Below are 27,326 nucleotides of genomic sequence, written 5' to 3' on the forward strand. Positions count from 1 at the left end.
CACCCCGATGGTTAGGCCCAAACTCCTAGCAAACTATTTGGTGTCATTAAGGCTTCTAGAAAAAGCAACTACTGACAAACCCTGAATTCCGAAGCCAGCAGGTAAGTGACTATTTTAACATAACACACTGCTAAAGGAAGAAACTTTCAGTCAGTGAAGCACAATCACTTCTTCCTATTACTTTACAACATGTAGGGCCATTAAATAGCTATAGCATAATGATTTATTCATACATCAGCACAAGCAAATGTGAAAACATCCACATCCAATCTCTTGCACATAAAAGGATTGCTGTTATTATAACATCAGTTTTTGTTTGAAAACATCCTATTCTTATACTCTTGTCACAATGACAACAAAAATAGAACCAACATTAAATTTACATTATGTAAATTGTAAATCAATAAGAACATGTCTTTTCCAATACGGGGAGCTGTTGAAAATGACTGTGTTACTGAGAGAAGACACATTCTGACTGATGTCCTGTAGGAGATAAAACAATTTTTTCCTGCCACCTATTGTTCTCTTTAGAAAAACAGAGTGTAAAAATGTGTTAGGTTATACATTTAGGAAATTCCAACTGAACCTTATAACAAACCAGGTACCTGGATTCTCCAATCATTAATACTAAATTTCATTTTATTACAGTCAGTGCTAACATCAAAAATAAAGGGAAAAAGTCAATAGTTCTATTTGGATTTTAGTAGGCCAACTGAAGGTCACAAATTAATGTTCACTTTTTATTGAGTTGATAATATAAAGTTATTGTCCTAACGCACAGTTTTTTCCTGTTAAGGAAAACATAAATTCTTGAAAAACACATATAATAAATAAATAAACAAGAGACAAAAATACTTTCTGAATGATCACTTCAGTTAACTATTTACATGGAAGTTTTCCTTGCTCTGACCTCCTCTAAAAAAAGAAAAAGTTGTTTAGAAGAATCCTACTTCAAAGAGTTCATTTTTGCCCCAGTTCCTGTCAGAAACCTTAGAGTAGAAAGTCACTGCAATGCGCCGGCACAAAGAATCCCTGCGGCTAAAATCAAACAAAGCCCAATTAAACTAATCATAACGACCCAGTGAACACAAGGAAGCTCACCTGGTATTTCTGGACTTCTTGTGTGAAATTCCCAACTCTACTTAGTACGTGGTACTATAATTACCCTGACCAAAATACTGTGAAATTACTGCTCTGATCTACTAATGGCTGCAAAATCAAGCCGCTGTGATTTGATTCCAAGGGGCTGTAGCAAGGTGGCGCAATCCTTTCTGACAGAGATGACAACTTCTTAAAAAAAAAAAATTGAAGGGGGGAAAAGGAAAATTAATGGGATGTGGGTTACATAGCCAAGGACTCTTCATTAATTACCAATTTAATCACTGCTGGAGGCATGACATTACAAAATCTGGCTGAAAGTTCTAATAGATTATGAAGACCACCTAAGTAGAGTGACCAAGACATGTACAAAACAATTAATACTGTTTCAGCACTATCAAAGAAGCTCAGATTATTTTACATCAAGTGAAGCAAAAGAATTAGTAGCTTCACAGTGCCACCACTAGGAAATGTAAATACAATGGCACACAATTAGTAATGCACATGTGACTTTTTGTTCAAGGCAAAGCACATATCCTTGGGAAAGCCAGAAACATGATAAGGAGAACAAAAGAAACATTTTAAAATGAAATGAGTAAAGATTTAAACTCTACTGTCATGCATGCTGAGAAATGCAATGAAACATATGGCTCTGGGATGAAATGAAAACAGCCACGCAAAAACATTTATGGTCATTAGTTGCAGTACAAAAAGAGCATCCCCAGTGCTTAAAAAAGGAGGGGTTCTTACAAAACGGATCTTTTGGAAACAGAGACCAGTCTTCCTTGCCAGTCTTTAAAGGACAAACAAGAGGAAAACATGTAAGTTTTGGATCTAGGTTAGGTCTGCATGATCTCATTTAGAAACACACTGCTAAATTGGGTGGGCATTTTTGTTATTCTCAGATGCTAAGCAGAGTTCAAACAATTCACCATTTTTGATAATAAAACAATTTATGATTGCTGTGACTTAAGTAATGACAGCTTTGCTTATTTTATATAAAACAGGAACCGTCAGTTGTAGAACTAATTACTGCATGTATTTCCAGGAGTGATCTTGATTACATAGAAGTGGTTTAATATTAAACATTTATTTGTATTCTACATATGTACCTCCTTCTCCAATTATGGCATGTACATATGGGAGATAGACAGGCTAAACTGCATGTTTGTAAATTATGTATTTTACCCTTCCTCATGTTAGTCCCATAGCATAGTACAAAGAATAAAGACCATCAGACAGTGCAAACATTCAAAATATTAGAAACCTCCTTCATTCTTTGATATAATATTAGTGTAAGATCATTTCTCTCAGTGAAAATGTATCAGACTATACATATTACTATTTTAATCAAAATCAGAACACTATTTTTAAGTATTCCTCTGCAGAACTTGTTATTTACTCTCACATAAGACAACGGGGCAGAAAAAAATGTCACAATCATATTATGGTGAAAATTCTTATCATCTTAAACTACATGTGTCAGCTTTTTAGGGGTCTATTTGGAAGATAAATATGGCTAATAGTGAATAAGTTATGAGCTCTCAGGGATTATCAAATAATGTTCAACCTTTTTATCAATTAGGTGGTGGTAACTGCTTCTTTTGTAATCTAAAGGCAATCTGGGGATCATATTTAAATCTGGTGACAATTATCAGCATGACAGATTAGATTTCCAACCTTAAATCAATATTTTCCAATTACCATCAAAGGGGCAAGGTTGACATAATATAAAATCTCATCCATCAATATGTTTAGAAAGGACACAAAGTCTGTTGTAGGTTTAACTGATAGTAGCCAGCTGTATTCTCTTACTTTTCTCATTTTTTAGGAAAAAAAATATTGATAATCTAAATCCTAGTAATTTAGGAATTTGGCAGTGCTTTTAAAAAGTTGTTTAAAAAGGGTGATTTTATTTTCTAGATAAGGGGAAACATCTTCTATAAAATATCTTCTATAACTTCTATAAAAACTTACAGTAAACTAAAGTAAAAAGTTTTATTCTGATTTTTGCTTAAATCTAGAAATATCAAAACCACAACTGGCATAAGTTCATTAAGATGTATCACTTGTTTCTGTCTCAAACAATTTTAATGCCTCTTCTAATGAACCCAAATGACCTTTATACAATGGAAAATATTGAGCTCTTTAAGTCTTTTCTGCTGTAAAATTCAGTGATAAAATTCATTCGCCTAATACAGTGATGGCGAACCTTTTAGAGACCGAGTGCCCAAAAACTCCCCCATCCCACCCCACACCCCTTGCACCGCCCCCACTCAACCCCTGCCCCACCCCCACTCATCTGCAGGGCCATCCACCACCTCCACGGCCCGCCGTAGATCACCCAGGTGGCCCAGCAGCACCATGGTGGCCACGCCCTCCACCCGTGCCCAGCAGCATCATCTGTTTGCGACAGGGCACAAGGGCGGAGTCTTGTCCCCACTGCTCAGCTGCCATGTCCTTGGCTGCGCTGCTCCAGGCGGGCCGTGCCTGGGGGCGACTCTCCTCTGGAGGGGCTGCTGGTGTGGAGGGGGCCGCGGGGGGAGGCGGGGCTGGGGTAATGGCAAGTGTGCCCACAGAGAGGGCTCCAAGGAGCGCCTCTGGCATTTGTGCCACAGATTTCCCACCACTGCCCTAATATAATTATATTTTGTTTTATAGTAGTGATCATGGCTTTGGAGCAAAATTTGAAATGAATAAAAAACAAGCAGTCTGATAATAAATTTGTATGGAAATACTTTGCTCTAAATGGTGCACTGACACTGAGGAAGTAAGCATCCTTCTTAAATTTCAAAATATAACCACTGCCCCTTCTACATTTGCATTTGTTCCACTAAAGTTTTGTGAGAATGTTTCTGGAAGCTTTGGGATTCTGTAGAATATGAAGAAGCTTTACTAAGTTCTATGAGAAGACAAGTTTGCTTATACCTTTCAATATGCAATTGCCAAGAATTTGTGCTATGCTCCAGAGCATAATAGAGTGGCTATGCGGCTCTACTGTGGCTCATTAGCATCTGCAGTCTTCTTTTGCCAAAATGGCGAGTTCAGAGCTGTGCTATAATGTAGGTTCTACCTCTTTTGCACATATAAAAAAGCAGGGATGGATAATGTTGAGAAACCTTGATGCTGCTTTCATCATTTTGTGCTTCCTGCTGCCATGGCCTATCATAACTATGCCACAATTTCTACAATTAAAGTAAAAATATTTTTAAATGGCACAAATTACATACAATTGCCAATTTTTCAAGAAGAATCTAAGGTGCCTTAAGCCTCACAAGACTGTTGATTCCTAGGTAATAATGTTTGTGTAGGGTCAGTGTCTAAACCCAATGGGCTAGTATTTCCTCAAAGAAAAATCTTTATCTTAGAGGTTCCTTTTGGGTCTAAAAAAGTACTATTTTATTTTGTATTGGTGCTGATGTTGCAAAATGATCAGGCAATTGCCACTAAATGTCTACTAAATGTCTTTGCAATTGTTGGAATGAAGAATAATACAGCAGCCTTTGGCAGATAGCTTGGGGGGATATTATCAATTAAGAAGACCATCATTTGCTGTATTGGGAAGAAATAATGCAAGGTGATTTATAAATGAAATGTCCCAACAAACTGAGTCCAGATATCACTTTTCTGCTTTTTGTTACTTATGGAACAATAACCTGCATTTACAATATAGTTTAGGTTATACTTATGAAGAAAATAGGCTATCCCATCTGCCCAAAATGGTGATTCAAGGATAGAATTGAGCCATGCTTCGAAAAAATTGTGCTGTTCAATTCAGCCTTTCTGGTTTCCCGCATCTCCATTTTTCATCTAATCAGAACAGTAATTGTGACTATGCATGTGGATGTTCTTCACATCTATTTTTGTCTGAATTTTATACTTTGCACTGGAATTCTAGAATAATAAAATATCACAATACTTGATAACAATAAAAGCTGACCAGCTTATAACCAAATAAGCTGGCACTTGAAATAAAATTTCTAACAATAACGTAGGATCCACCCAATCATCTAAGACTTTGTAAAGGACTTGATGTTAGAGAGCAGTAGCATGGATAGTATCTGATATAATAGTGGAATGTAGGTAAATTATTCAACCATGCACATACCGAAGAAAATTGTTTTCTTTCTTTTAATTTGACCAGAAAAAGAAAAGAATCAGGAAGAGATGAAATATGAAAATGAAGCACATTTCTTTAGAGAAGGGGTTTGTCCTTGCAACACAGAACCCCCTTCTCCACACACACAGACACAGACACACACCTGAGAACAGGTTTTTCTCTAACCCAGCATTAACAGCAGACATATGCAATTCTCACAGCATCAAAGAGTTTTTGCTTTTACAAAGAGGGAAAATAACTTTGACAAGCATGCACCCTTAGTTATGCTAGGTTACCTCTTCACTACTAGTATCAGCTATTTTAAGATGTTTTAATTGCCTTTAGCTTATCGCAGACAGGTAAGCAACTCAAATATCATTTCCTGTGATATTATAAATGCAGATCCAGGCTAATGTGGGAGAACCAAATAGTTGAAATAATTTTGAAACCAATTAGGTATTGCCTGCTTTAAATAAAGAAAGGGCACTGAAATTGTGATAGCAACAGAACAAAGCAGATTTTATTTTTTTATAAATCTCTTCAATTACATCATTCCTGGTTAGGTAATCACTCCTTGCAAAACACTGAACTATTATGATGATGATTGCACATGTGTGAAATGTTTAAAGAGATAAGAAGAGCTGAACAGAAAAGGAAATAAGTGGATGACGAAAAATGATTAAATCTAACTTGGCTGAATGGCACAGCCAAAGGAACTGTTCGGAGACTAATCGGACAAAAGCCCTCAAGAATATGCATCCCACACCCTCTCCAGGAGAAATTAAGAAGAACTGAGCTACTGATATGAATGCCTTAATTAATTTGAATGCAACATTCTCATTCACTTACTAAATGCCTTTTAATTTTAAAGCCTCCAGGTACCTTACAATATATATATAACACATCATAAAACTAATACATCAGTTCTAACCATTGGCTAAATGTATAGAAGCCAAAGGGTAAACAATAAAAGTAACTTATGTAATAAAAAAATAGCACGCATTATAATTCCAGAAAATGGCCAACTAAAGTAAGTACTTAAGCCACTTTTGAAGCTACAAAGTGAACCACTTCTCATTTTTGTAAGGTATTTTACAAGGTGGGGGTTACTCAGAATAAGGTAGTGCCTCTCATAAGACCAGGAATGTGGGCTAACAAGGACGACTCATAATCTTAGCAAATAGGCAGATTCATATGGATACCCTTATGTTGGATGCAAACATAGATCAAAACAAGCAATTCTGTGCCGTTTATTTAGTGCCATTTAGCACAAAATTCATTTCCCATGTTCTGAATTAGATTAAAGACAGACTACCCCAAGTGAAGAAGTTTCTTGAGGTAGTCTGTCTTTAGGTAGGACTATACGAATCAACCAAAGTTGTTCAATGCGGCTTCCAACTCTTCCTCCTTCCTATTCTCCCACAGACTTCTAAGTGCCTCTGTGGTCACTTGGTCATTTTTTTCTCTCACTAAAATGATCGTGCTCTTCTCCATCCTCACATCCCCCCACAACGAAAGAGGCAGATACTAACTTTGAAACATGTATTCTGTAATTTCTTTTCATGAAATAGCAAATGAGCATCAATGAAAAGAAATAAATGGGAAATTAATTTTTCACTGTTAAGGTAAATTGGAATAAATGTATCCAGAGCATACTAGAAAAAAATACCATTATTCTTAAATAATCTTAATGATACAACTCCTCTTCTCCTTTTCAGTTACTAATAGAACATTAATAAATACATTACAGCACTATGAACAAAAAATAGCAAATATGTATTCCCTCCCAAGAAACATTGTTTATGGCAAAGGTGGGTGGGGGCACAATTAAGGAACACAGAGAATGTGTAGTGTGTGTGTGTGTGTGTGTGACACAGAGAGAGAGAGAGAGAGAGAGAGAGAGAGAGAGAGAGAGAGAGAGAGAGAGAGAGAGAGAGAGAGAGAGAGAGAGGAGTACTGCAGAAAGACTGTCCATTGTGAAGGTTAATAACTAAATGATAAAGACTGAATGTCATAAGAGTTATATCCAACACTGACTATATTAGGACATTATTCTGCAAGTGTTTTGGACTCCAGAAATACTTCATTATATGTATGTAAAGTCTTGACTGTTAAAGGGAACAAAACAATAATATAAACTATCCTAACCATCTGCCATCCTAACAGAATTAACAAAAGGTANTTATTTATATTTGAATTTATATCCCGCCCTTCTCCCGTAGGACTCAGGGCGGCTGACAATCTATTTAAAATACATACAAAACAATACAAATTTAAAATTAATTAAAAAGAATATTAAATATTTGTCGAATTTAAAATATAATTAAAACCCCCCTAAAAATTACCCTAGGCCAGTCCTGCAAGCTGGAATAACCAAGTCTCTATGTTGGATGCAAACATAGATCAAAACAAGCAATTCTGTGCCGTTTATTTAGTGCCATTTAGCACAAAATTCATTTCCCATGTTCTGAATTAGATTAAAGACAGACTACCCCAAGTGAAGAAGTTTCTTGAGGTAGTCTGTCTTTAGGTAGGACTATACGAATCAACCAAAGTTGTTCAATGCGGCTTCCAACTCTTCCTCCTTCCTATTCTCCCACAGACTTCTAAGTGCCTCTGTGGTCACTTGGTCATTTTTTTCTCTCACTAAAATGATCGTGCTCTTCTCCATCCTCACATCCCCCCACAACGAAAGGGGCAGATACTAACTTTGAAACATGTATTCTGTAATTTCTTTTCATGAAATAGCAAATGAGCATCAATGAAAAGAAATAAATGGGAAATTAATTTTTCACTGTTAAGGTAAATTGGAATAAATGTATCCAGAGCATACTAGAAAAAAATACCATTATTCTTAAATAATCTTAATGATACAACTCCTCTTCTCCTTTTCAGTTACTAATAGAACATTAATAAATACATTACAGCACTATGAACAAAAAATAGCAAATATGTATTCCCTCCCAAGAAACATTGTTTATGGCAAAGGTGGGTGGGGGCACAATTAAGGAACACAGAGAATGTGTAGTGTGTGTGTGTGTGTGTGTGTGTGTGTGTGTGTGTGTGTGACACAGAGAGAGAGAGAGAGAGAGAGAGAGAGAGAGAGAGAGAGAGAGGAGTACTGCAGAAAGACTGTCCATTGTGAATGTTAATAACTAAATGATAAAGACTGAATGTCATAAGAGTTATATCCAACACTGACTATATTAGGACATTATTCTGCAAGTGTTTTGGACTCCAGAAATACTTCATTATATGTATGTAAAGTCTTGACTGTTAAAGGGAACAAAACAATAATATAAACTATCCTAACCATCTGCCATCCTAACAGAATTAACAAAAGGTAGATGCTCCTAAATTATGGCTCAGTTGCGTGGAAGAGAAATTATTTTTCATAGATAAAAATTATTAGTATGAAGACAGTAATTAAAAAGCTCCTAATAGTTTATATCCAGATAAATGCTAGTCAAGTCAAGGCAAGATGAGACAGGTAGAATTGGGGCAAGGCGATTTATCCCAGCAAACACAATTCAACCGTTTTTTGAAAGAAGATTTTGGCCAAACGGTAGTCATTAGTAAAATAAGTGCTGCAGCACTCGAACAATTTCACATGTGCAAGTGTTAAGAATTGCAAAATTACAGCACATGAAATGACACAATAGGCAATCTCTGCTTTGGGAAGGATTGCATAAAAATTTAATTAGCTTTCATCTCCAGAGATTATAGACCTCTTCAGGTCACCACTGAGGTTACTGGTGGAGCAATAGGCAACTGCAGCTGCCTCCCCATTGGACCTATGTTTGCTTAGCCATCAGAATAATTCATTCTAATGATAAAAGGAGGGTCACTGGGACAAACAGTATTGGGTGAAATGCTGCAGCATGACAGATAACTTTGCCTTTCATCTGTCCAGTATCTTAAATCGGCTGGCACTCAAAGAGCACAGCTTTCAACGGACTTGCGATCTTTCCTTAGCCTTAGTCAGTAGGGAACTAATCGGCTCTTGGTAGGAGAAAGACAATGCTCAGCACTCGTAGGATAGCAAGAATCACCCATAAATAATTCTCTGCTGTCTTCTCCATATTTTGCTGTCCTGGTGTGTTACACCAGCAACAGTATTGCTGTACGCTAACCAAAAACACATCCCCATATCCAGACACACAGGTAAAAGCAAATATTCTGTATAGGTCACAATAATGAACATTTCTTACATCAGTCAGTTGCTTAGAGCGGCCTGGGACGACTGAACTGGAGAACTGTCTGTTTCCTGCCTTTAAAGCAGCATCTTTTCTTGCTTGTTCCAGCAGGACTCTTGCCCGTTCTTTTAACTCTTCTTGTCTTGATAACATTCGTTGCTTCAAAATACATAAAAGGCAAAATATGTCATTACTGAAAGACAACAAAGCCCCAAATTAGCCTACCTACCCTATGGTACTGTACTGCTCTGCTAAGAAAAGCAGAGGTATTCCAGGCAACTTTCCAAGAGAAATAGAAGACAGAAAACCAGTAAGAAAGGTTGCTTGCTTGTGGCTTAAAATCCATTTTAACCTAGAGGGCCATGACAAGTTTCTACAGCATCCAGAGAAATGCATTCCAAAAGTTAACAAGGCCAGGATTCCAATTTGTTTTAGAGGAGAACTATATTTCACTCCAGTAGGGCGAAATGAAGCTATAACTTTTATTTTCCCCCCTTAACTACCACCATCCAGCCCTCAAACAGCAATTTTCTGGGACTTATCCATTGAAGGAGGATTCTAGGTACGCTGGTGAGCTGCACACAGCTTCCTGGCTGCCCTATCTAATATTGGACGCATTATGAAGATCCACTAATTGAAAACCACTGCAACTGTGAAGAGGCTGGGCCAAGCAAAGAGCAACAGAGGTTACCCCTTCCTGTTTGGCCTATGTAAGAAATAACCGAGCTGTAAATTAGCAGAATTTCCACAGGGCAACAATACTCCCCAAAAGAAGTCCAAGCATTTGTAGCCTTCTTGTGCTGCGTTGGACTGGTTCTGCCTCTCTTACTCATTAGTTCAGCTTTGTGCCAGATTGTCTACTGCTTTGCTTCAAGCAAAAGAGAGTCTGGGCCAGCTGCAAGAATAGGTGTGTGTGGAATGGTTGCTACAAAATATGTTAGGGAGTCATGTCAATGTTGAGGGAAAAAATCTCGTCTTCCCCTCTTTATGACTTACTATAACTAAGGAAGGTATCAGAAAAGTCTTCTAAGGTTTTGTGATATAACATTATTGGATGTACACATTAAAGATTTGGGATGAGAGCAAGAAGCATCTTCCAATATTCTATAGCAATTCTAATTCTTCTAAGCATTTTTTTTTACATGCAATCCTATCTTTGAAACATGGGATGGAATTGGATGACGAGAGAGAAATTAGCTTGCTATGCACAGCAGAACTATAATGACTGCAGACTGTTATGTAGCCAGTTTGGGAGGATTTGTTCCTGTCAGTTGTTTAAAAAGTCAGTTTGTCAAAATTCAACAGATAGGAGAAGAGACTTGGGGAAAAACAGAGTCAAGGGCATGAAGATTTCAGGAAAGGAGAGCGATCCCAATCAACCAACCTTGATGTCAAGCTCCCCAAGAGATAAAAGAGAGTGGCTTCCCTTCCGAGTTGGGGATGGGGCTCTGGGTAACATTCAAAAGGGAAAGAACTGTAGACTGTTCCCTCGTTGTGCTTCTCTACTTTCTGAGGCAGTTTCATGGAGCTTCTTAGGTAGGAGGCAATCAGAATTAGGGGCCAAATATGAGGCCTCCATTTGTTGGGAGAATGGAAGAAGAGCCACATTCAGTTTGCAGTCCTCTTTATGTTTTCACGGGATTAAAATTCCATATCATCGTACGAAACCCTTTTCCTAGAAGATCTGCTTAGGTCACTATGATTGTAGGAACCAGTTATTGCCTTACCTAGTAAAATCTCTGCTGAAGCCCCATTTGTATTTGAGATGGCAAATAGCAACCCCCCACGCCAATCTGATACTTAACAGGGTAGACAGGAATATCAATAATGTTTTTTTTAATAATAGTATAATGAGTATTTCCCTTCCCACTGGACTAAGACAACTCTAGGTGAGATCCAGATTCACCAACTGTGAAAAAAATGCTGTCTACATGTAAGACTTTTGACCCAGAAGAAGAATCTCACTCGTAGATCTTTTTTAGATCACTCCTGTAGTAATATCTTTATCTGTTTCTGAAAATGGCCCCTTAGCCTCGCCTAGCATAATTCTGATGAAACAAAATGTTACTGAAATTGAATGCAAGAGAAATTGTAATAGAAGTTATACTATTGTGAAAATAGTTTCTGATTCCTTACCTGTGCAGTTTTTCCAGGCAGATCTGTTGGATGTATCACTGTTTTGGCCTCAAACTGTAGCTTAGTCTCCAGTTGCATATCTAATTTATTAATATCCACATCCCTATTGTTGGGATATCCAGATTTATTTCCCATTTCTAAATTTGTTTTTTCAACGTGTAACTCAGAATCCAATTTCCTACTATCTCTAAGGCTGAGGTGCTCTTGTATTGCAGGTTCTGAGAAACAAATGGCAGTGTCAGAATTCTGATATCCTTTTTTGTCAATATCCTCATCTATAGTTGTGGGAAGTGCATCCCTTTTTAGATCGCTGATCTGCATGAGGTCACTCAGGTCTAGAGTATCTGCTTTGAGAAGCTTTTTCCTTCCCAACAAGGGCTGTGTTTGTGCTGCACTGTTTTTTTCAGGCTCTGCTATTCCCGAAATCCTTCCCTGTTGTTTTTGTGGTTGCTGTGCATCACCTGTAGTCCTGTGAGGAGAGGTCAAATTTCGTGACTCAGCTGTGTCTTGAGGTTCTCTGTCTCTTTCTGACTCTAGAACTCTGCTGTCATTTACAAATACTGGGTCTTTCTGGAAATCAAAGGCTGCCTGCTGCAGTTCTGGCTCTCGTTTTAGGTCACTTAGTTCTGCATAGAATTTTTCCTGGTCAACAGAGCTGTTTGTGTCTGTTTCATAGTTGCCGACTTTATATGTGCTTTTGCTACTGTTTTCTTCAATCTGAACTACATTTAGCTCCAGTCCACTGAAATGTGCCCGTATTTGATACAGATAGGTCATAACAGTCAGCTTGTCAGGAATGGCTAACAAAACCATGTCAGAAGGTTCCAGTAGCCGGGATATTCCCAAGCTAGCAAATCCATCGTACGCCTTAAAAGAAGAAGCAAAAACAGAGTTAGTATTTTTGATATATAAAACTCCTGAAATGTATGATAATTGTCAGGAGATGCATAGGATTCTGAGTTTTCTTGGATTTTGCCATTTATTTGCTTTAAATGAGATATGGACAAGAAACTGCTGCCATTAAAAGTCTCATGATGCAATCAGTAAAATGGCTTGTTTAAGCTAGAGCACAATCCTAAAAACAAAATAAGTATTGATTAAAAAATATAGTAATTTTAAAGTAGGCATGTAAATAGACTAAAATCGGAAGCACTTTTTTAAAATGAGTCTTTCAGTCAGAAGAGTTCAACTTGCATTTCTCCTCTCTTTAATGTTGCTGTCAGGTTCAGCAGTAGGGATCAGCACACTTGAGCTGTTAGTTATGACCCAAGCCCTTCGGAAGTTCACTGATTGATCCTGCCACTGACCCTAAATACCACCTACAGCTATCTGGGTCCAACACTCCTAACAATGAAAGCCATATTTTTAATTTCCATGCCACGTCACTGGGATCTTGACAATACTTTACAGGTATTGTAGGAGAATCAAAATGCCAGACACCAAAAGCATTGCCTGAACTTTAAGGCAACCTGAGGCAAGGCTACCTTCTAAATACTCAAACATGATGATTCAATATGGGTTTGAGTTTGAACAAGAAGGAATTGCCATCTTTTTGACACACTTGACTCTCCTATAAAACTACTTTACATGGATAGTAAATGAGATGGTATCATTTTAATGATTCTACTATTTTTAACTGCTGGAAAATGTTTATTGATTGATTGCCTGGGGAAAAAAGGTGTCTTCACATGAAAAATGTAGCAAAGGCTATAACCATTCTCCCTAGTATCAAATGTTCGCTATGCAGGAGCATTTTTTGTGTAGAGGATAATACACTTCTTTGTATTCTCACCTGAAATAAAAAATTGCATGCTCCAATCTGTGAGAATTCAGCTAAGAACTGAGGTGACCTGGAGCAATCACAAAACAAAGATGATGTTCATTCCATTTGGGCTATATGCTCAGTAACCTTTAAAATATTGATTTTAACCAGACTTTCAGAATATCACACTGACATTATGCTTGTAATGTATTATTGCTCTTGGAATTCCTTTTATTTCTATATCCTGATATTGCTCATATTTACCTTGTGCATTGTGAGCCAATTTGGATATTTTCCATTGTGGAAAAATGGTATATATAAATGAAATTCTAATCTCTCGCTGCATGAGAGAGAGAGATGCATAGAATAGAGTAATCAAGATATAAAATGCAGGATGACCCAGTGCGGATAGAGACAAGAGTAGGCTCTATTCTTAATGTTTTAGAGGCAGAGAAAAAGCATTTAACCTTCTCTGATAGAATAATGTAAGATGGCACAATCCACCCTAATGCACACATCCACTAAAACAGTCTTGCAATATATAGGTGTAACTTCACTCGTAGTGCTATAAGTATTTGAGGTTGGTTCCAATGATATTTTTCTACTGATGTAATAGAATTTCTCAGCAGACCAGAACCCCTTACCCATGTGGACCAATGCAGCAAATGCAGAAGGTATACAATCAGATACAGGGATAAAAAAATAAAATCCAATAAGGCTGCTTGCTGTAATCTTTTGCTGGAAATTATTATTACAGGGAATTTTAAAATAGATGTTGTTCTATCCAGCAGACTTTAGAGTCATACAAAGCCCCAGCAATTAAAGAAATAGCCTATAGCTGGAGAAAAAAAAACCATGGACATGCAGACTGGTTTTTAAACTAAGAAACTAAGATAACAAAGATAGAAAGAAACCTGATACTAATCCATTGTGGGATTTATGCTAGCTGACCAGCCTTCTATTAGCCATGAAATTGCTGTCATTTAGCTTGGATTGGTTAATTGTATAATAGAAAACAAAAGCTCATCTGTGTAAAACTGTCTGCCCATCCCTCCATCCCTCCATCCATCCCTCCATCCCTCCATCCATCCATCCATCCATCCATCCATCTTCCTCCCTATTTTTCCTTTGTAGAATAGGCATTGATTAATTCATGTCTATCAAACTGCTACGGAGCTTTAAGCTAAAAAACGAGACCAACTCTACTCCTATTCCATTAAAGAATGTACTTGCATCAAGTTTTTCTAGTTTTGGAGAATCACAGCTGTTTCTCAATTTACAGGTAATTATTACTAACCAAGACAAGGTTGGGAAAAGTATTGTGTTTCAAGAAAGGCTTTACCAAAGGGACTGTGGGCATAACTTCAGCTTTATCGGCACTTCTGCGAAAAACAGCACAAATTTTGATATTTACAAAATGTCTTTCTAGTAATTAAAAGAAAACTAAATGAAAACCCACAGTCTGTCTTTGAGAGACAGGGAAAACCCAGATTGTTTTGAATAATTAAAACACGATGCAACTTATGTCTGAGAATTCTGAATTTAGTTTGCAATCCTGACATTATTATTGAACATTGTCTCCTTAATGACTATGTTCTCAATCTGGAAGGGCTGCTGTGTTGTTACATCTGACTGGAAATTAAACTAATTTTATTAATCTGCTACAGTTTTTATATTGCATCGGTTGTTTCCTGCAAAAAAGAAAACTGTCTAGCTCCCAGTGTACAATGTTTCTACGTCATTCAAGTTAGATTGCAGCATTGTATTTCATTGGGTATTGTTCTAAAAATCTTAACATAAATTATAACTGCTTCAAAATGGATCAGCCAGATAGCAAAAATAGACAGCTGCTATATTAGGTGATGAAAGAGTTTCATCCTCTACTGCAGCGGTTCTCAACCTGTGGGTCGCGACCCTTTTGGGGGTCGAACAACCGTTTCACAGGGGTCACCTAAGACCATCGGAAAACACATATTTCCGATGGTCTTAGGAACCGAGAGACCGCTCCGCATCCGTCTCCGCATGGCCTCCTCCGCCATTTGCAGAGAGAGAGACAGAGAGGCACTTTCGCTTCCCTTCTCTCTCTCTCTCAGGCGGACCTACCTCCTGCAGGGCTCCTGATTGGCCCTGTGCCCGGGTGCCCACCCCCTGGGAGAAGCGCGGCCAGGGCCTCGTGGCCTTGGAGCCGCCCGGGGAAGCCCCGGGATCCCTGCTGGGAGCGGCCCACTGGAGGCTCCGCTGAGCAGGCCAGCCCTCCCGCAAGCTGTGGCCCAAGGGAGACCAGCCCCTGCGATCCCCAGCCAGCAGGACCATTGGACCCGCTGGCCAGGAAGACGTCGGAGTCCAGGCTGCCAGGAAGGAAGAAGGAGATTCAACAAAGGTAGGAGAGGAGAGCTGCCTCCTGGGGCCCAGCGCTGGTGGCGGCTTCCTTGCCATCCTCTTCCTCCTCCCCTTCTTCCTCCTACTGCCCCCAAGGCGGCTCGGGCGGGCGCCGGGGCAAAAGGGGTGCCGGGGGGAGCAGCCGGGCTGGCGGAGGGGCTGGTGGGCCGTGCGGCACCAGCCCCCACCGCGGCTCCATCGAATGGGCGGAGGGCGAGGCCAGGCAGTGCGGGGGCGGCAGGGACCCCCGACGATGCTGCCGTAAGAGAGAGAGAGAGGAAAGAGAGGAAAGAGAGAGAAACAGAGGAAAAGAGAGGAAAGAGAGAACGAGAAAGGGAGGAAACAGAGAAAGAGAGAGAGAGGAAAGAGAAAGAGATAAAAAGAGGAAAGAGAAAGAGAGAGAGGAAAGAGAGAAACAGGAGAGGAAAGAGAAAAAGAGGAAAGAGGGAAAGAAAGAGGAAAGAGGGAGAGAGGAGAGAAGAAAGAGAGAGAAAGAAAAGAGAGAGGAAAGAAAAAGAGAGGAAAGATAATTTGGGGGTCGACCAGAAGGGAACCGGGTCTGATAAGGACGAAAGTTGAGTGAGGTTTTCCCCCTCGCCCCTCTCTCCGCCTCCCTTTGTGCAGCGGCGTCTCTGGCTGCTGCCTTCCCAGTCGCCGAGAAAGGGAAAAAAAGAGCCGTGAGCGAGTTCCCCTTTCTGCCTCGTTGCTGAAAGCTTTTTTTTTTAAACGACCGCTCGTTCAGAACTCCTCGGGGCTTGTTTGCACGAGCTTGTGGCAGATCAATAAATAAAGGGGTGGGGGAGCCAAACCGTCCAAGGCGTTTGCACCCTGAATGTGTGGACGCTACTTTCATGACTTGCCACCACCCCCCCTCTCTTCCCGCCCTGCTCGGGCAACGCGCTGCTGCTGCTGCTGCTGGCTGAGCTGAGGCGCTGGAGCCTCCCCCGCGCCGCCCGGCCCGCCTCCCTTGCCGTCGGAGGGCATCTGTGTGTGTCTCCAGACCTTACTGGACTACCATCCCCAGCAGCCCTAAAAAGCACTGTGGAAGAGTGGGGAATGCTGGGAGTTGCAGTTCATCACCATCTGGAAAAACATGACTCTCCAAAGATCAATCCTTCCTTCCTTCCTTCCATCCATCCATCCATCCATCCATCCATCCATCTCCTTCCCTTCCCCTTCAATCTTTCCTTCCTTCCTTCCTTTCCCCCTCAATCTCCTTCCTTCTCCATCTCCTTCCTTTCCCCTTCAATCTTCCTTCCTTCCATCTCCATCTCCATCCCTTCCCCTTCAATCTCTCTCTCTCCTTCCTTCCTTCCTTTCCCCTTCAATCTTCCTTCCTTCCTTCCATCTCCATCTCCATCCCTTCCCCTTCAATCTCTCCTTCCTTCCCCCTTCAATCTCCTTCCTTCTCCATCTCCTTCCTTTCCCCTTCAATCTTCCTTCCTTCCATCTCCATCCCTGTCNCTTCCTTCCTTCCTTCCTTCCTTCCTTCCTTCCTTCCTTCCTTCCTTCCTTCCTTCCTTCCTTCCCCTTCCCTCCCTCCCAACATTTTTGAGCAAGGAAGAGTAAGCTTCTCCAGCGAGCATTGCTATATTATTTTTGTGATTAATCACTATGCTTTAATTATGTTCAATTCTTAACAATGAAAATACACCCTGCATATCAGATATTTACATTACTATTCATAACAGTAGCAAAATTACAGTTATGAAGTAGCAACGAAAATAATTTTATGGTTGGGGGTCACCACAACATGAAGAACTGTATTAAAGGGTCGTGGCATTAGGAAGGTTGAGAACCACTGTTCTACTGGCAGAGCTATCAAATCTAGAATGGAGAAATATGGATGCTCACCAGGTGGCAGCAGAGTGCCATAGATTTCTGGGAAAAGGTAGACTAGAAAACCTGAATTTGAAGCGAAATTTTAAATCCTACCTAGGTTGAAACTCCAGATTCCACAAACCTCCAAATATTCTGATTTTAAAAAACACCCTCACGTGATGAAAAATAAAATGTATCTGTATCTGTTAATTTGCTTTGGCTTAGCACGTAGTTTCTAGTTAGTCATTAAATTGTTTTTGCTGCTATGAGACCTTGAAGAAAATGCCAGATACATTCCGTAGACAAACAAATAAATGGTGCATATTAATTGTTACTGACAGGTGATGATAGATAAATGACAGATATAAATTGAAATCAATGAAAATACCAGAACTATTCTAATAATCTGTCTAAACATGTTGACATACTGACATATTGGTCAAGGTCTGACATAACAATAAATATGCTTTTTGCCTCCTTTTTTATTAATGTTTTTACAGATAAGCCTAGAAATTGATTCTATTACATTCAATAACAGTTTTACTGAAAAAAGTAAATTCAGGACTGTAGCTTTACATTATAGAAATGTCTTAGGAAATAACATGATTGTGTGGGATAGTATTGGATTTTATATATATAATTAGTCTAAAAATTTGAGTCCCAGGTATACTTATTTCTAAAAGAGACATATTAAAACACTGATCTCCAGGACAGAGAGTTTTTGAACGCGTTATAGGTCCGCCTGCCTGCCGCCCGCCCCTGATTGGATGCATCAACCTTAATTCGTCAAACTGTGAGGGTGGGGGGAGTGATTGCAGGGCGACATCGGATAGTCTGCTGTCATACGACAAACATGCCCAGCCGGTGGGGCAGGTGGGGAGAGATAGAGCTGAGAGAGCAAGGTGAACGCCGACCAATATAACCGAATTAAGGTTGATGCATCCAATCAGGGGCAGGTGGCCCTATACAGTATTCAATGGCCAAATTACTGATACTTAAAGAACTATAAAGGTGAAACCTACCCAATGTTAGCTTACACTTTGACAACATTAGCAGGGACTAACGAAAGCTTAGTATACAATAAAAACTCTCTGTCCCAGAGATCAGTGTTTTAATATGTCTCTTTTACAAATATATATATACTAAATGCTTGCAATTGAAGTCAGAACCCATCAAATTACTTCTTTTTCCTTATGTCAATTTATGGGGCAAAACATATAGGATTTTTTTTAAAAAAAATCACTTATTATTTTAATTGGTTAGGTGGAATTATTAACAATAGATAATACAATCATAATATAAATTCTATATATTATTGGCAATTTTTCCCAGGGTTGTGTTCATTCCAACCAAGGACACACAGGTTGTCAGACAGAACTGTGTGAGACTAGGAAATAAATCTGCAGGAAGCTCACTCTGTAGGGCTGTCAAGCAAAGGGTTGCAAAGTGATGAAAGAAAATATATATGCACAGATGCACACAGCATAGCAAAAACAATTGCTTCTTTAATAAAGACCAATGCTGCTTTTGAAAAGCTGGCTGAGGGTTTCAGTATTAATTTCATTTTTTTCTAGTCACAGTTTTTTATAAATGAAAATCGATTTGTTGATTTCACAATATTTGTTCAAAAGCAAACTACTAGACACTTTAAATATAATTTTGAAAATGATACAACCTTCTAGTTCTAGGTTCTAGTTCAACCTTCATTATGTTTTTTTTTTTTAAAAAAAGATGGCATATATGTTATTGCAACTGCAGTTAATGACTTATTTTCAGGAAAATTATTTTTATAATGGAGAAGACACATGCAATCCATACATAGGGTAGCATAAGGAACACATCATTTGTCACATAGCTTTCCTATATTTCTCAATTTGCTCACTGCAGGAAGAAGGGGGAACTGAAAGAGCTAGTTTTCCTCCTGAAACTTGAATGTTGTGTGCTAAATCTTTAAAAAAATGATCAGTTAAAAAAGTAGAAAATCACACTATCTAATAAAAATTCAGTGAATAAAACAAACCAAATTGATTTGCTGTTAGTTTTGTTGTAGTCTAATCAAGTGGAAAATGAGCAATTTTTAAATGATTCCCTCTAGGCCAATGCTCTGGAATCTTATGGAAATTAAAATATGAAATTTCTACAACGAGTGTCTTGAGTAGTAAAAGCAGCATTAAGTACCAACCTGTCTTTCTGTGATTTTTAGATTGAGTCTCAAACCACTGAACTAATTTCCTTTGAATCAAAAGGGTATTAAATTACCTAATATTATTGAGGATTATAAACTTGGACCCAGAATATTATCAGACAATATTTCATTAATATTTTTGCCTTACAAAAATCTTGTTTCCAACAATAAAAAAAATTGTTCCATATTCTACATAATATAAAAATGCAATGCACCTTACTGCTTAGTTTAATTGACTGTGGTGGATAAAAGCCCATGTGAAGTTTTATCTCTACTTCTCCTTCTTTCTTAAATAAAAGCTAAAGTCAAAACAGAGCTTATTATAACCATACCAGCAAAGTCTTTCATATTAAAGCAAAGGCTGAGAAAGCCTTGAGTCAAGATAATTACTGAACAATGATATTTTTATTTATAATTAAATTATTAAAGAAAATAGGATGATAAAAATATCTACTGCTCTCTTGTACTTTTTCTCCTTTGCTCTCTCTATTAATTAGAGACTACAAAGATGGCCCACAAATTCCAACCAGCATTTGTCATGAATGTTACAAATCATGACAAACTAGACTTAATGTGTTCAAGAGGTATAGTTTGGGAGGTTTAATTGTGACCTTTTAAAACAAAGTCACTCCAAAATGAATAAAAATCTGCCATGATCCAGAATTGAAGCTATATCGGTTATCTCTGTCGATTCTTACCTTTTTGTTGTTCTCCTTAATGTCTTGAGGATTCAGGGACTTGTAGTCACTGAGGGGGAAAATAGCACAGTGGGTATGTAAAATACTTTTATGGAAAAAAAGCATCCATTTTTAAAACAAACCACAATTTATAGCAAATTATAATTTAACATAAAACACCAGTGTACAGTAACTACCAATTTCACAGCGATCAGGAAAGCTAATAGTGTAGAAAATTAAAAGAATAAATGCATAAATATAAATAAATGTAAAGATTGTCTGTTTCATTGCCTGAAGTTTTCTATGTCAAAAGAGAAGTTAATTTATGCAGGGATTTCAGGCTAGGTATGACAACCAAATTTGCCATCAGGTCATTTTTTGATGGCACATGAGAGCTACAGGATTATTGTCCCATCTCATTTAAACAGTAACCTAATTTTCATAAAGATCTTGAGGTCAGTTGCTTTCTTGTGGTTAAAAAGAAAAAAAGGAATGCATACAAAAATGAGGAATCAGCATATGGTTTTAGAACAAAGACTTAGAAATGGCACAATATAAAGTTATTTACCCATTTCTGACCCACTCCACAAGATGGCACTTTAGAAACTGAAAATGAACAAAAGTAAGAAATGGGACAGTTTAAATGTAAAATGTTCCTACTTACATTAAGTCAGGTCTAAAGTGATGTAATATTGCACAAAAGGATAAACCATTTCTCCAAGATGTAGTGAAATTGGTGATTTTTACTCCTCGGTAGTTTTTTGTAACTTCTTTACACCAAACAAGCAATGACTGACTAGCATTTGGCTTTCTCCCCAAAACAGGACTTGGTAATGGGCTTGGCTGGAAAAAAAAAATCAGAGAAAATGGGAAACGCATTAAAGAATTAAATGGGAGATGAAAATTAACATTAATTGAACTAACTGGATGGTTTGCATCCTTTGATGTCAGTTAAGGTCCTTCACAGCTGTCAGTTTACAATCAGAGTAACTTGGAAAAAGACAGAAATTCAAGTCATTATCTAGAGACTTAGCCCTTGGCTCTTGTCTCTGAAAGATGTGTTACACGGGATTCCAATTTTACATGAGAACTGGCCAACTGCATTGATGAAACTACTAGCATAAATTGCTTAAAGTCTTAAGGCACATAGTTGTGTAGTCTAGTGATGTTACACACCCATATGGAGATTGTTCAAAATCAAGTCATGTAAAAGCATCCCTGAGGTCAAAGCTGATCGTAATTTATTTCACAGGCATGTACCTGCACACACGCTGACATACACACATAAATTAAAGTCAAAATATAGGCAATACTATGAAAATCAAATGAAGGCCCAACATGAAATGATAGAAAATGGTGTCCTTTTGAAACATCAGCACCTATTCTTTCAGCTTTTCTAAAAAGAAAAGTTAAAAATTACTCTTGCCTTACGGCCGTTTCTTTCATGCTTAAAAATATTTCTTACATGTGCTTAACTGGTGAGAGCTGCTCATCTGGAATGCATCCAAAACTTTCAAGCATTAGTGTAAAAAAAAAGAAGAAAGAAAGAAAAAAAGGATGACGGTCATTCATGAACATTAATGTGATTATTTGGCTTTGGAAAAAAAAAATCCAATACGCATGCATCCAGAATGCCAAATGTGCAGAGACTGTCAAATTGAGAGGTTAAAAGAAATGTTACTTGGTAGTTCTCAATGGCATTATTTTAGAAAGAAATAGATCTATCCAGACTATGTTTCAAAGACCAATGATGCCCCCACTTGACTAAAGCTTGCCAGTGCTAAGCAATTAAAGCTGTCAACTTCATACATATTATGATTTATGCTTTTAGTGCTTGTGGGGCAGACTGCTTCCAGTTATTGTAACAGAAGTAGTACATAGGCAGTTTATCATTTTTATTGACTGTTAGACTAGCAACCTGTGGTTAAATAAACAAACCCACAGATAACGTAGGATGATGCTACATAACTCGCATATGCCCTTCAGCAGCACAGATACACAATGCCAGGTAATTTGCAAAATTTTAATGTCACTGCTGTTTAAAGTTTTAATACTTGGATGTAGGCCTGCAATAATGATGAATAAGTGCAAGTAGCAAGGAATGACTGATTTTTCTAGCGATAAAATACCTCATCAACAAACAGTGTAATAATAGGTAAGCCAGTGTAAAAGTAAGAACTACAGTCTAAGGGTCTTCTTATGAGGTAAATGGGTACAGGATAAAAACCTAAAGCATTTACAAATAATTATAAGAAAGCAAAGAACAGGAGAACACTGCAATTTTCTCTTTAGCTTCAAGCAGCAAAGCATTTAAGACTTGTTCTGGGATAGATAAGACAAAATGAAACGGAATGGTCTGAAGTTAACCACATTAGAGGCTGGGCAAAAACTCAAATTTATTTATTTGTTTGTTTGTTTGTTTATTACAACTCTGTAAAGTGAATTAGGCTGAGAGTGACTGGCCTAAATCACCCAACTGACTATCATGGCCAAGGTGGGACTTGAATTCATGGTCATTTGCTTTCCAGCCTGGTGTCTTATTACAAATCAAATGTTAAAAAGTGTACACTATACACACAATACAACTGCATTGCTTTTATTTTGAAAGTGACTGCTATTCTTTTTTTTCCAACTTACGTATGCCTATGCGTGCCGATACATCTTCACAGCCCGATTGGTTCAGCCCTCCACAACAATCTCAGTTTCTCATGTGGTTCCTTGGGAAAATTAATTGCCCACCCCTGCTTTATGTGATTAGAAGCACATAAAGCCCCCTGGATGAAGACACAGTTGTGTAAGGTACCTGATCTGGACAAAATATTTAAATACTTAAGTATTTTGGCCTAATTAAGCTGAGAACATAGTTCTTTGCCTAGCTACCTTCAATTATTATTTTTTCAGGTCAAAATATGCAGTGTTGATGAAATAAAATTTCTAGGGACAGAAATGCACCCTTTCCCAAGTTTGTTCACTATCTGAAGCTCTTCAGTGATATTCTTACCAATACCAGCAATTGCTTTCCTCCTCCTGAGTTATATAGTCTGGGTTCCCACATTCAATAAATCATTATCACTGCTATGCCAGAGTGATAATAAACAATCAGCTTGAAAAGTAATGCCTGTCCTGGAGCACTAAAAGCTAAGATGTTCCCTCCATATGCTTTTAGCTGAAATTCAAATGATTGATGGCAAAACTATTTTAATACCTCTACTGCAGAATTCTAATGGAAATGAATAATTGGTTAATGTCAGTGAGGAAATGAAAAGACAACGTATTTTAAACCACTATCTCTTTGGATTTGCCAATTGTCTATACAAATTAACTCTGCTCAGAACTGAAATTATAAAAATAAAAGTTGTGTGCCAAAATATCTAACTAGAACCTGCCTAGTATGTCTAAAACCTAGATGCAGTTTCAACATGCATTTCAACCACACCCAAGAGCATGCAAAATGGAGACTGCGTTCTGTAATTACAGACATTATGAAGTCTTCATCTAATAGTGACTTTTTTGGGGATTTGATACATGGAGTAGAGTAAGTGAAGAAACAAGATTCAGTAGAGCAATGGGTAAATTGTTTACTATTAACAAACACATTTGTTTTCAGTAATAGTCAAGCAAAGAATAACAATAGCAGGCTATATTGCATCTTTGGTTAGAACAGTAGACACACAAAAATGCAGCAGAAAATATGACAATTTTTTTTCCAGAGAACATCTGCAATACTCCCTCAAGTAGTTGCATTATAAGATTCTATTTCTGTTTGGCAAGACTCTACAATAATATTGAATTGTTGTAAGAAGTTACTTATGTTTGGAATGTGGCAAACAATTGGGCAAAGATTAATTTAGCTTGGGAAACAATTATCTATGCTTACTGAAGCTTGAATTGGTACTGGATGTTCACATAATCAGATCTTTTATCCTATAAAGATGAAGGGCAGGTCCTGGTTTGTATTCCAGGATTTTCCAATTATAATTCTAATATTATATCTGAAGAGCACTCAAGGAAAGAAGTGAAACAGAGAAGGCTGCATAGGTTATAACTGATATAATATCCTAAACCTGGAAACAAAGTCATCTCTCTAGCATGTGTATATCTATCGGAAAGAGGCAAGCAGGCAGTATTTTAATCATATTCTTTCCTTTATAAGAGTTAAGTTTGCATCTTAGGATTTTTATTTTATTTATAAATACAAACCCATACATACACACATACACACACACAATCAAAATATATTTTGTCTTGTGAATTTAATTAGCGAACATACATTGTATATTTTAATAATTGAGAAATTTTGCTTTATACAGGTGAAATCAACTCATCAGTTTAACAAAGTTAAAACATGTTCTTTGGGCTGGCAGATGTGTAAAGGTATTTTAGAATGGAAGGTGACAGCACCAAGGTTAGGAATCTGCAGGAAGGGAGCAAGGGAGAAATGATGAAATATGTCTTATGACATCACAGGACAAACCCCTTGACTTTCATATTTCCAAAATTAGGACATCAGTACAATGAGAGGGATTTGTACTGTGTCATAGTGACAAACTTTTCATAATTTTTAATCAGGCGATTAGTGGTAGGCCTCATCCAATCTTGAAAAATTAAGTAGTTTTTGGTTAGTATTTGGGATAGCAGTAGAAGACCTACAGAATAGATTAGCAATTAAAAAAGAAAAGAAAACCTTGTAAGAATATATCTTCTTACTGTATTGTGGCCAAGAATGTGACATGTAGTCCCTAAGAGTTGCACTTATTTTACACTTGCAACCCAAAAAAGTGCTTTAAGACCTAAAAAAGGGCCTAGGTATAAGCTGGTATATGCTTGTATTTGCTTATAACATCTATTTTTGTCTAAATATAATATTCGGTGTTCAGTTGAAACCTGATCTGTAGACATCTGTTCAATACATGGCATGATGCTTATATTGAAAAATATGGACAATGATGGTGAAATTCTTCAGAGGTTTTGAGAGTTAGCTGTCAATCATACACTCGGAAAAATGAATGTGCTAAGTTTGAATCTTGCTTTTTCAAGATGTGCTTAAATATAATGTGATCAGTCTATATATACCTAACTATTCGAGGAAGTTATTAAAGGTATTAAGTGCTAGAAATATGTCCTCTTAGTCAAGGAGCTTGCAAGATTCATGATATACAGATAGATTGCTAAGTTCTCTGTACACTTTCTAATTATATTTAGGCTGCAATCAATTTCATTGTCATCCTGATTTCACATTTCAGTGGTTCTGTAACTCCAACAACATGTGCTCATTTCAACCAATAAGAACTATGTGATGCAATTAAAATAAATATGTCCCATCATCCCAGCTGCCCTTTGTTCACCTCATTATTGCTGTGATCAAATTGTAGGTTACAAACTAGGTTCTCTTTATGTATGCAAAAATTGTAAAGGACAGATAGAAAACCTTTCGCAATAAATGACTTTAAGCATCAGAAAGAAAGAAAGGCTAGAGCTCTAACAAACACCAGAAGCAAGACTCTTGAGTCAAGGCTGTTCCAGATGTCTTCATGGAACATCCATTTTAGTATTTAGAGCAGTGGCCCCCATCCTTTTGGGCAACAAGGATTGGTTCTGTGGAGAGAGATTTTTCCACAGACCGGAGGGGGTGTGGTTTCATGTGCTGCCTGCATCCTGCGGATGGGGCTTTGCTTGTTTGCGCAGCCCAGTTTCTGGCATGCCACGGACCGGTACCAGTCCATGGACCGGGGGTTGGGGACCCTTGATTTAGAGCAAAAGGAACCGTTTTGTCACTATGTTCTACCATAATTTTTTGATTCTTTAATCTAGCTCATAATTTAGGAATCTCCTGCTGGTCTCCCTTCCCGGAGAGGTGACTCCCTCTTTTACTTATTAAGTCTAACTTTGCTAAGCTTTTCAAGCTTAGTAGTACCTTAACCAGGTACTACTATCTGCTCTAAGTAGAAAATAAACAAATAAACAATGATTTGCAATTTATATTACTTATTGGGTGGTGATGGATAGGTGAAACTCCCTGTCATAATAGGGTGGGGCAGTGAAAGAACATTAAGAGTTTGTTCCTTGGCAAGATTGACATGTGAATACAGTGGTGTAATAGGAGGCCTTTTTGCCCATTGCACAGGAATGATGAAAAATGCAATAAAAATCTGCTATCCTATACAAACCATCCCTCTGAGATCCAGCTTATTTCTCATTAGATATCATTTGTCACTACCACCTGCAAGAAGCATATCCACTCTCAATTATGATGTCTTTATTATTGTCTCTATGGAAGACATGAATTGGTCCTAAGTTTATATGAACATTATAGGTTGCATCAGATAAGCAACTATGTATTTTTTAAATCAAAATTTAAATGTAGACATCAGGCCAACGCAATGAGCTGAAGGGAAGAGAAACTGGTGGCCATCTGTGTGTTGGTGGCTCAAATAACCATCATCTGCATCCAGCTTGGGAGACATCATCAAAAGGACAACACATTCCTTAGTCCTGATCTAGGCTGACTCCTTGGAAACGTGCATATCATACCAACAAGAAAGCTCTGTACATTCAAGTGGCACTAGCCCACAACAGCTTAGGGTTTAATCGGCCATTTTTCTTAAGATTCCCATTGTGAATTTTGAAGCTGCTCCACTATTGGAGGTATGCGAGGGAAAGGGCTCGTTCCCAGGTTTCATTTCAAGTTAAGCTTTCTCCCCATTTTCCTCAGCTTTTGAAAACTCTACAAGAACATATTTCTTTCACCAGGATTTTCTACTGGCTAATTTTTGTAATAACTGTAGCATTATGTTATATTTTTAAATTTTTAGAATCTGTTTTATTGAATTTTTTAAGCTGTCTTGTTTACTGTTCTTTAAATGAAAGATCCAACAATATTTTTTTTAAAAAGAGAAAGTATTGAAATAAAACATATTTTAAAAATTCTGCCTATTTTCCTTTACATGTAATACATTGACTTGTCATCATGGCA

At 37.9% G+C, this 27,326-nt stretch overlaps 1 protein-coding gene across 1 annotated transcript in view; it reads right to left on the reverse strand.

Annotated features, from left to right (window-relative positions):
* Positions 1-27,326, reverse strand: part of EHBP1 (EH domain binding protein 1) — a 172,048-nt gene that overhangs the window by 92,453 nt on the left and 52,269 nt on the right. The window contains exons 6-9 of the mRNA XM_015812375.1: positions 21,018-21,196; positions 20,375-20,423; positions 11,530-12,396; positions 9,409-9,552 (exon numbers count right to left, since the gene is read on the reverse strand). Coding sequence (XP_015667861.1) covers positions 9,409-9,552; positions 11,530-12,396; positions 20,375-20,423; positions 21,018-21,196 — 1,239 coding nt within the window. The remainder of the gene's footprint in view (positions 1-9,408; positions 9,553-11,529; positions 12,397-20,374; positions 20,424-21,017; positions 21,197-27,326) is intronic.

The sequence above is a fragment of the Protobothrops mucrosquamatus genome, unplaced genomic scaffold, assembly GCF_001527695.2.
Source record: "Protobothrops mucrosquamatus isolate PMUCROS unplaced genomic scaffold, P.Mucros_1.0 scaffold_60, whole genome shotgun sequence".
Lineage (NCBI taxonomy): Eukaryota > Metazoa > Chordata > Lepidosauria > Squamata > Viperidae > Protobothrops > Protobothrops mucrosquamatus.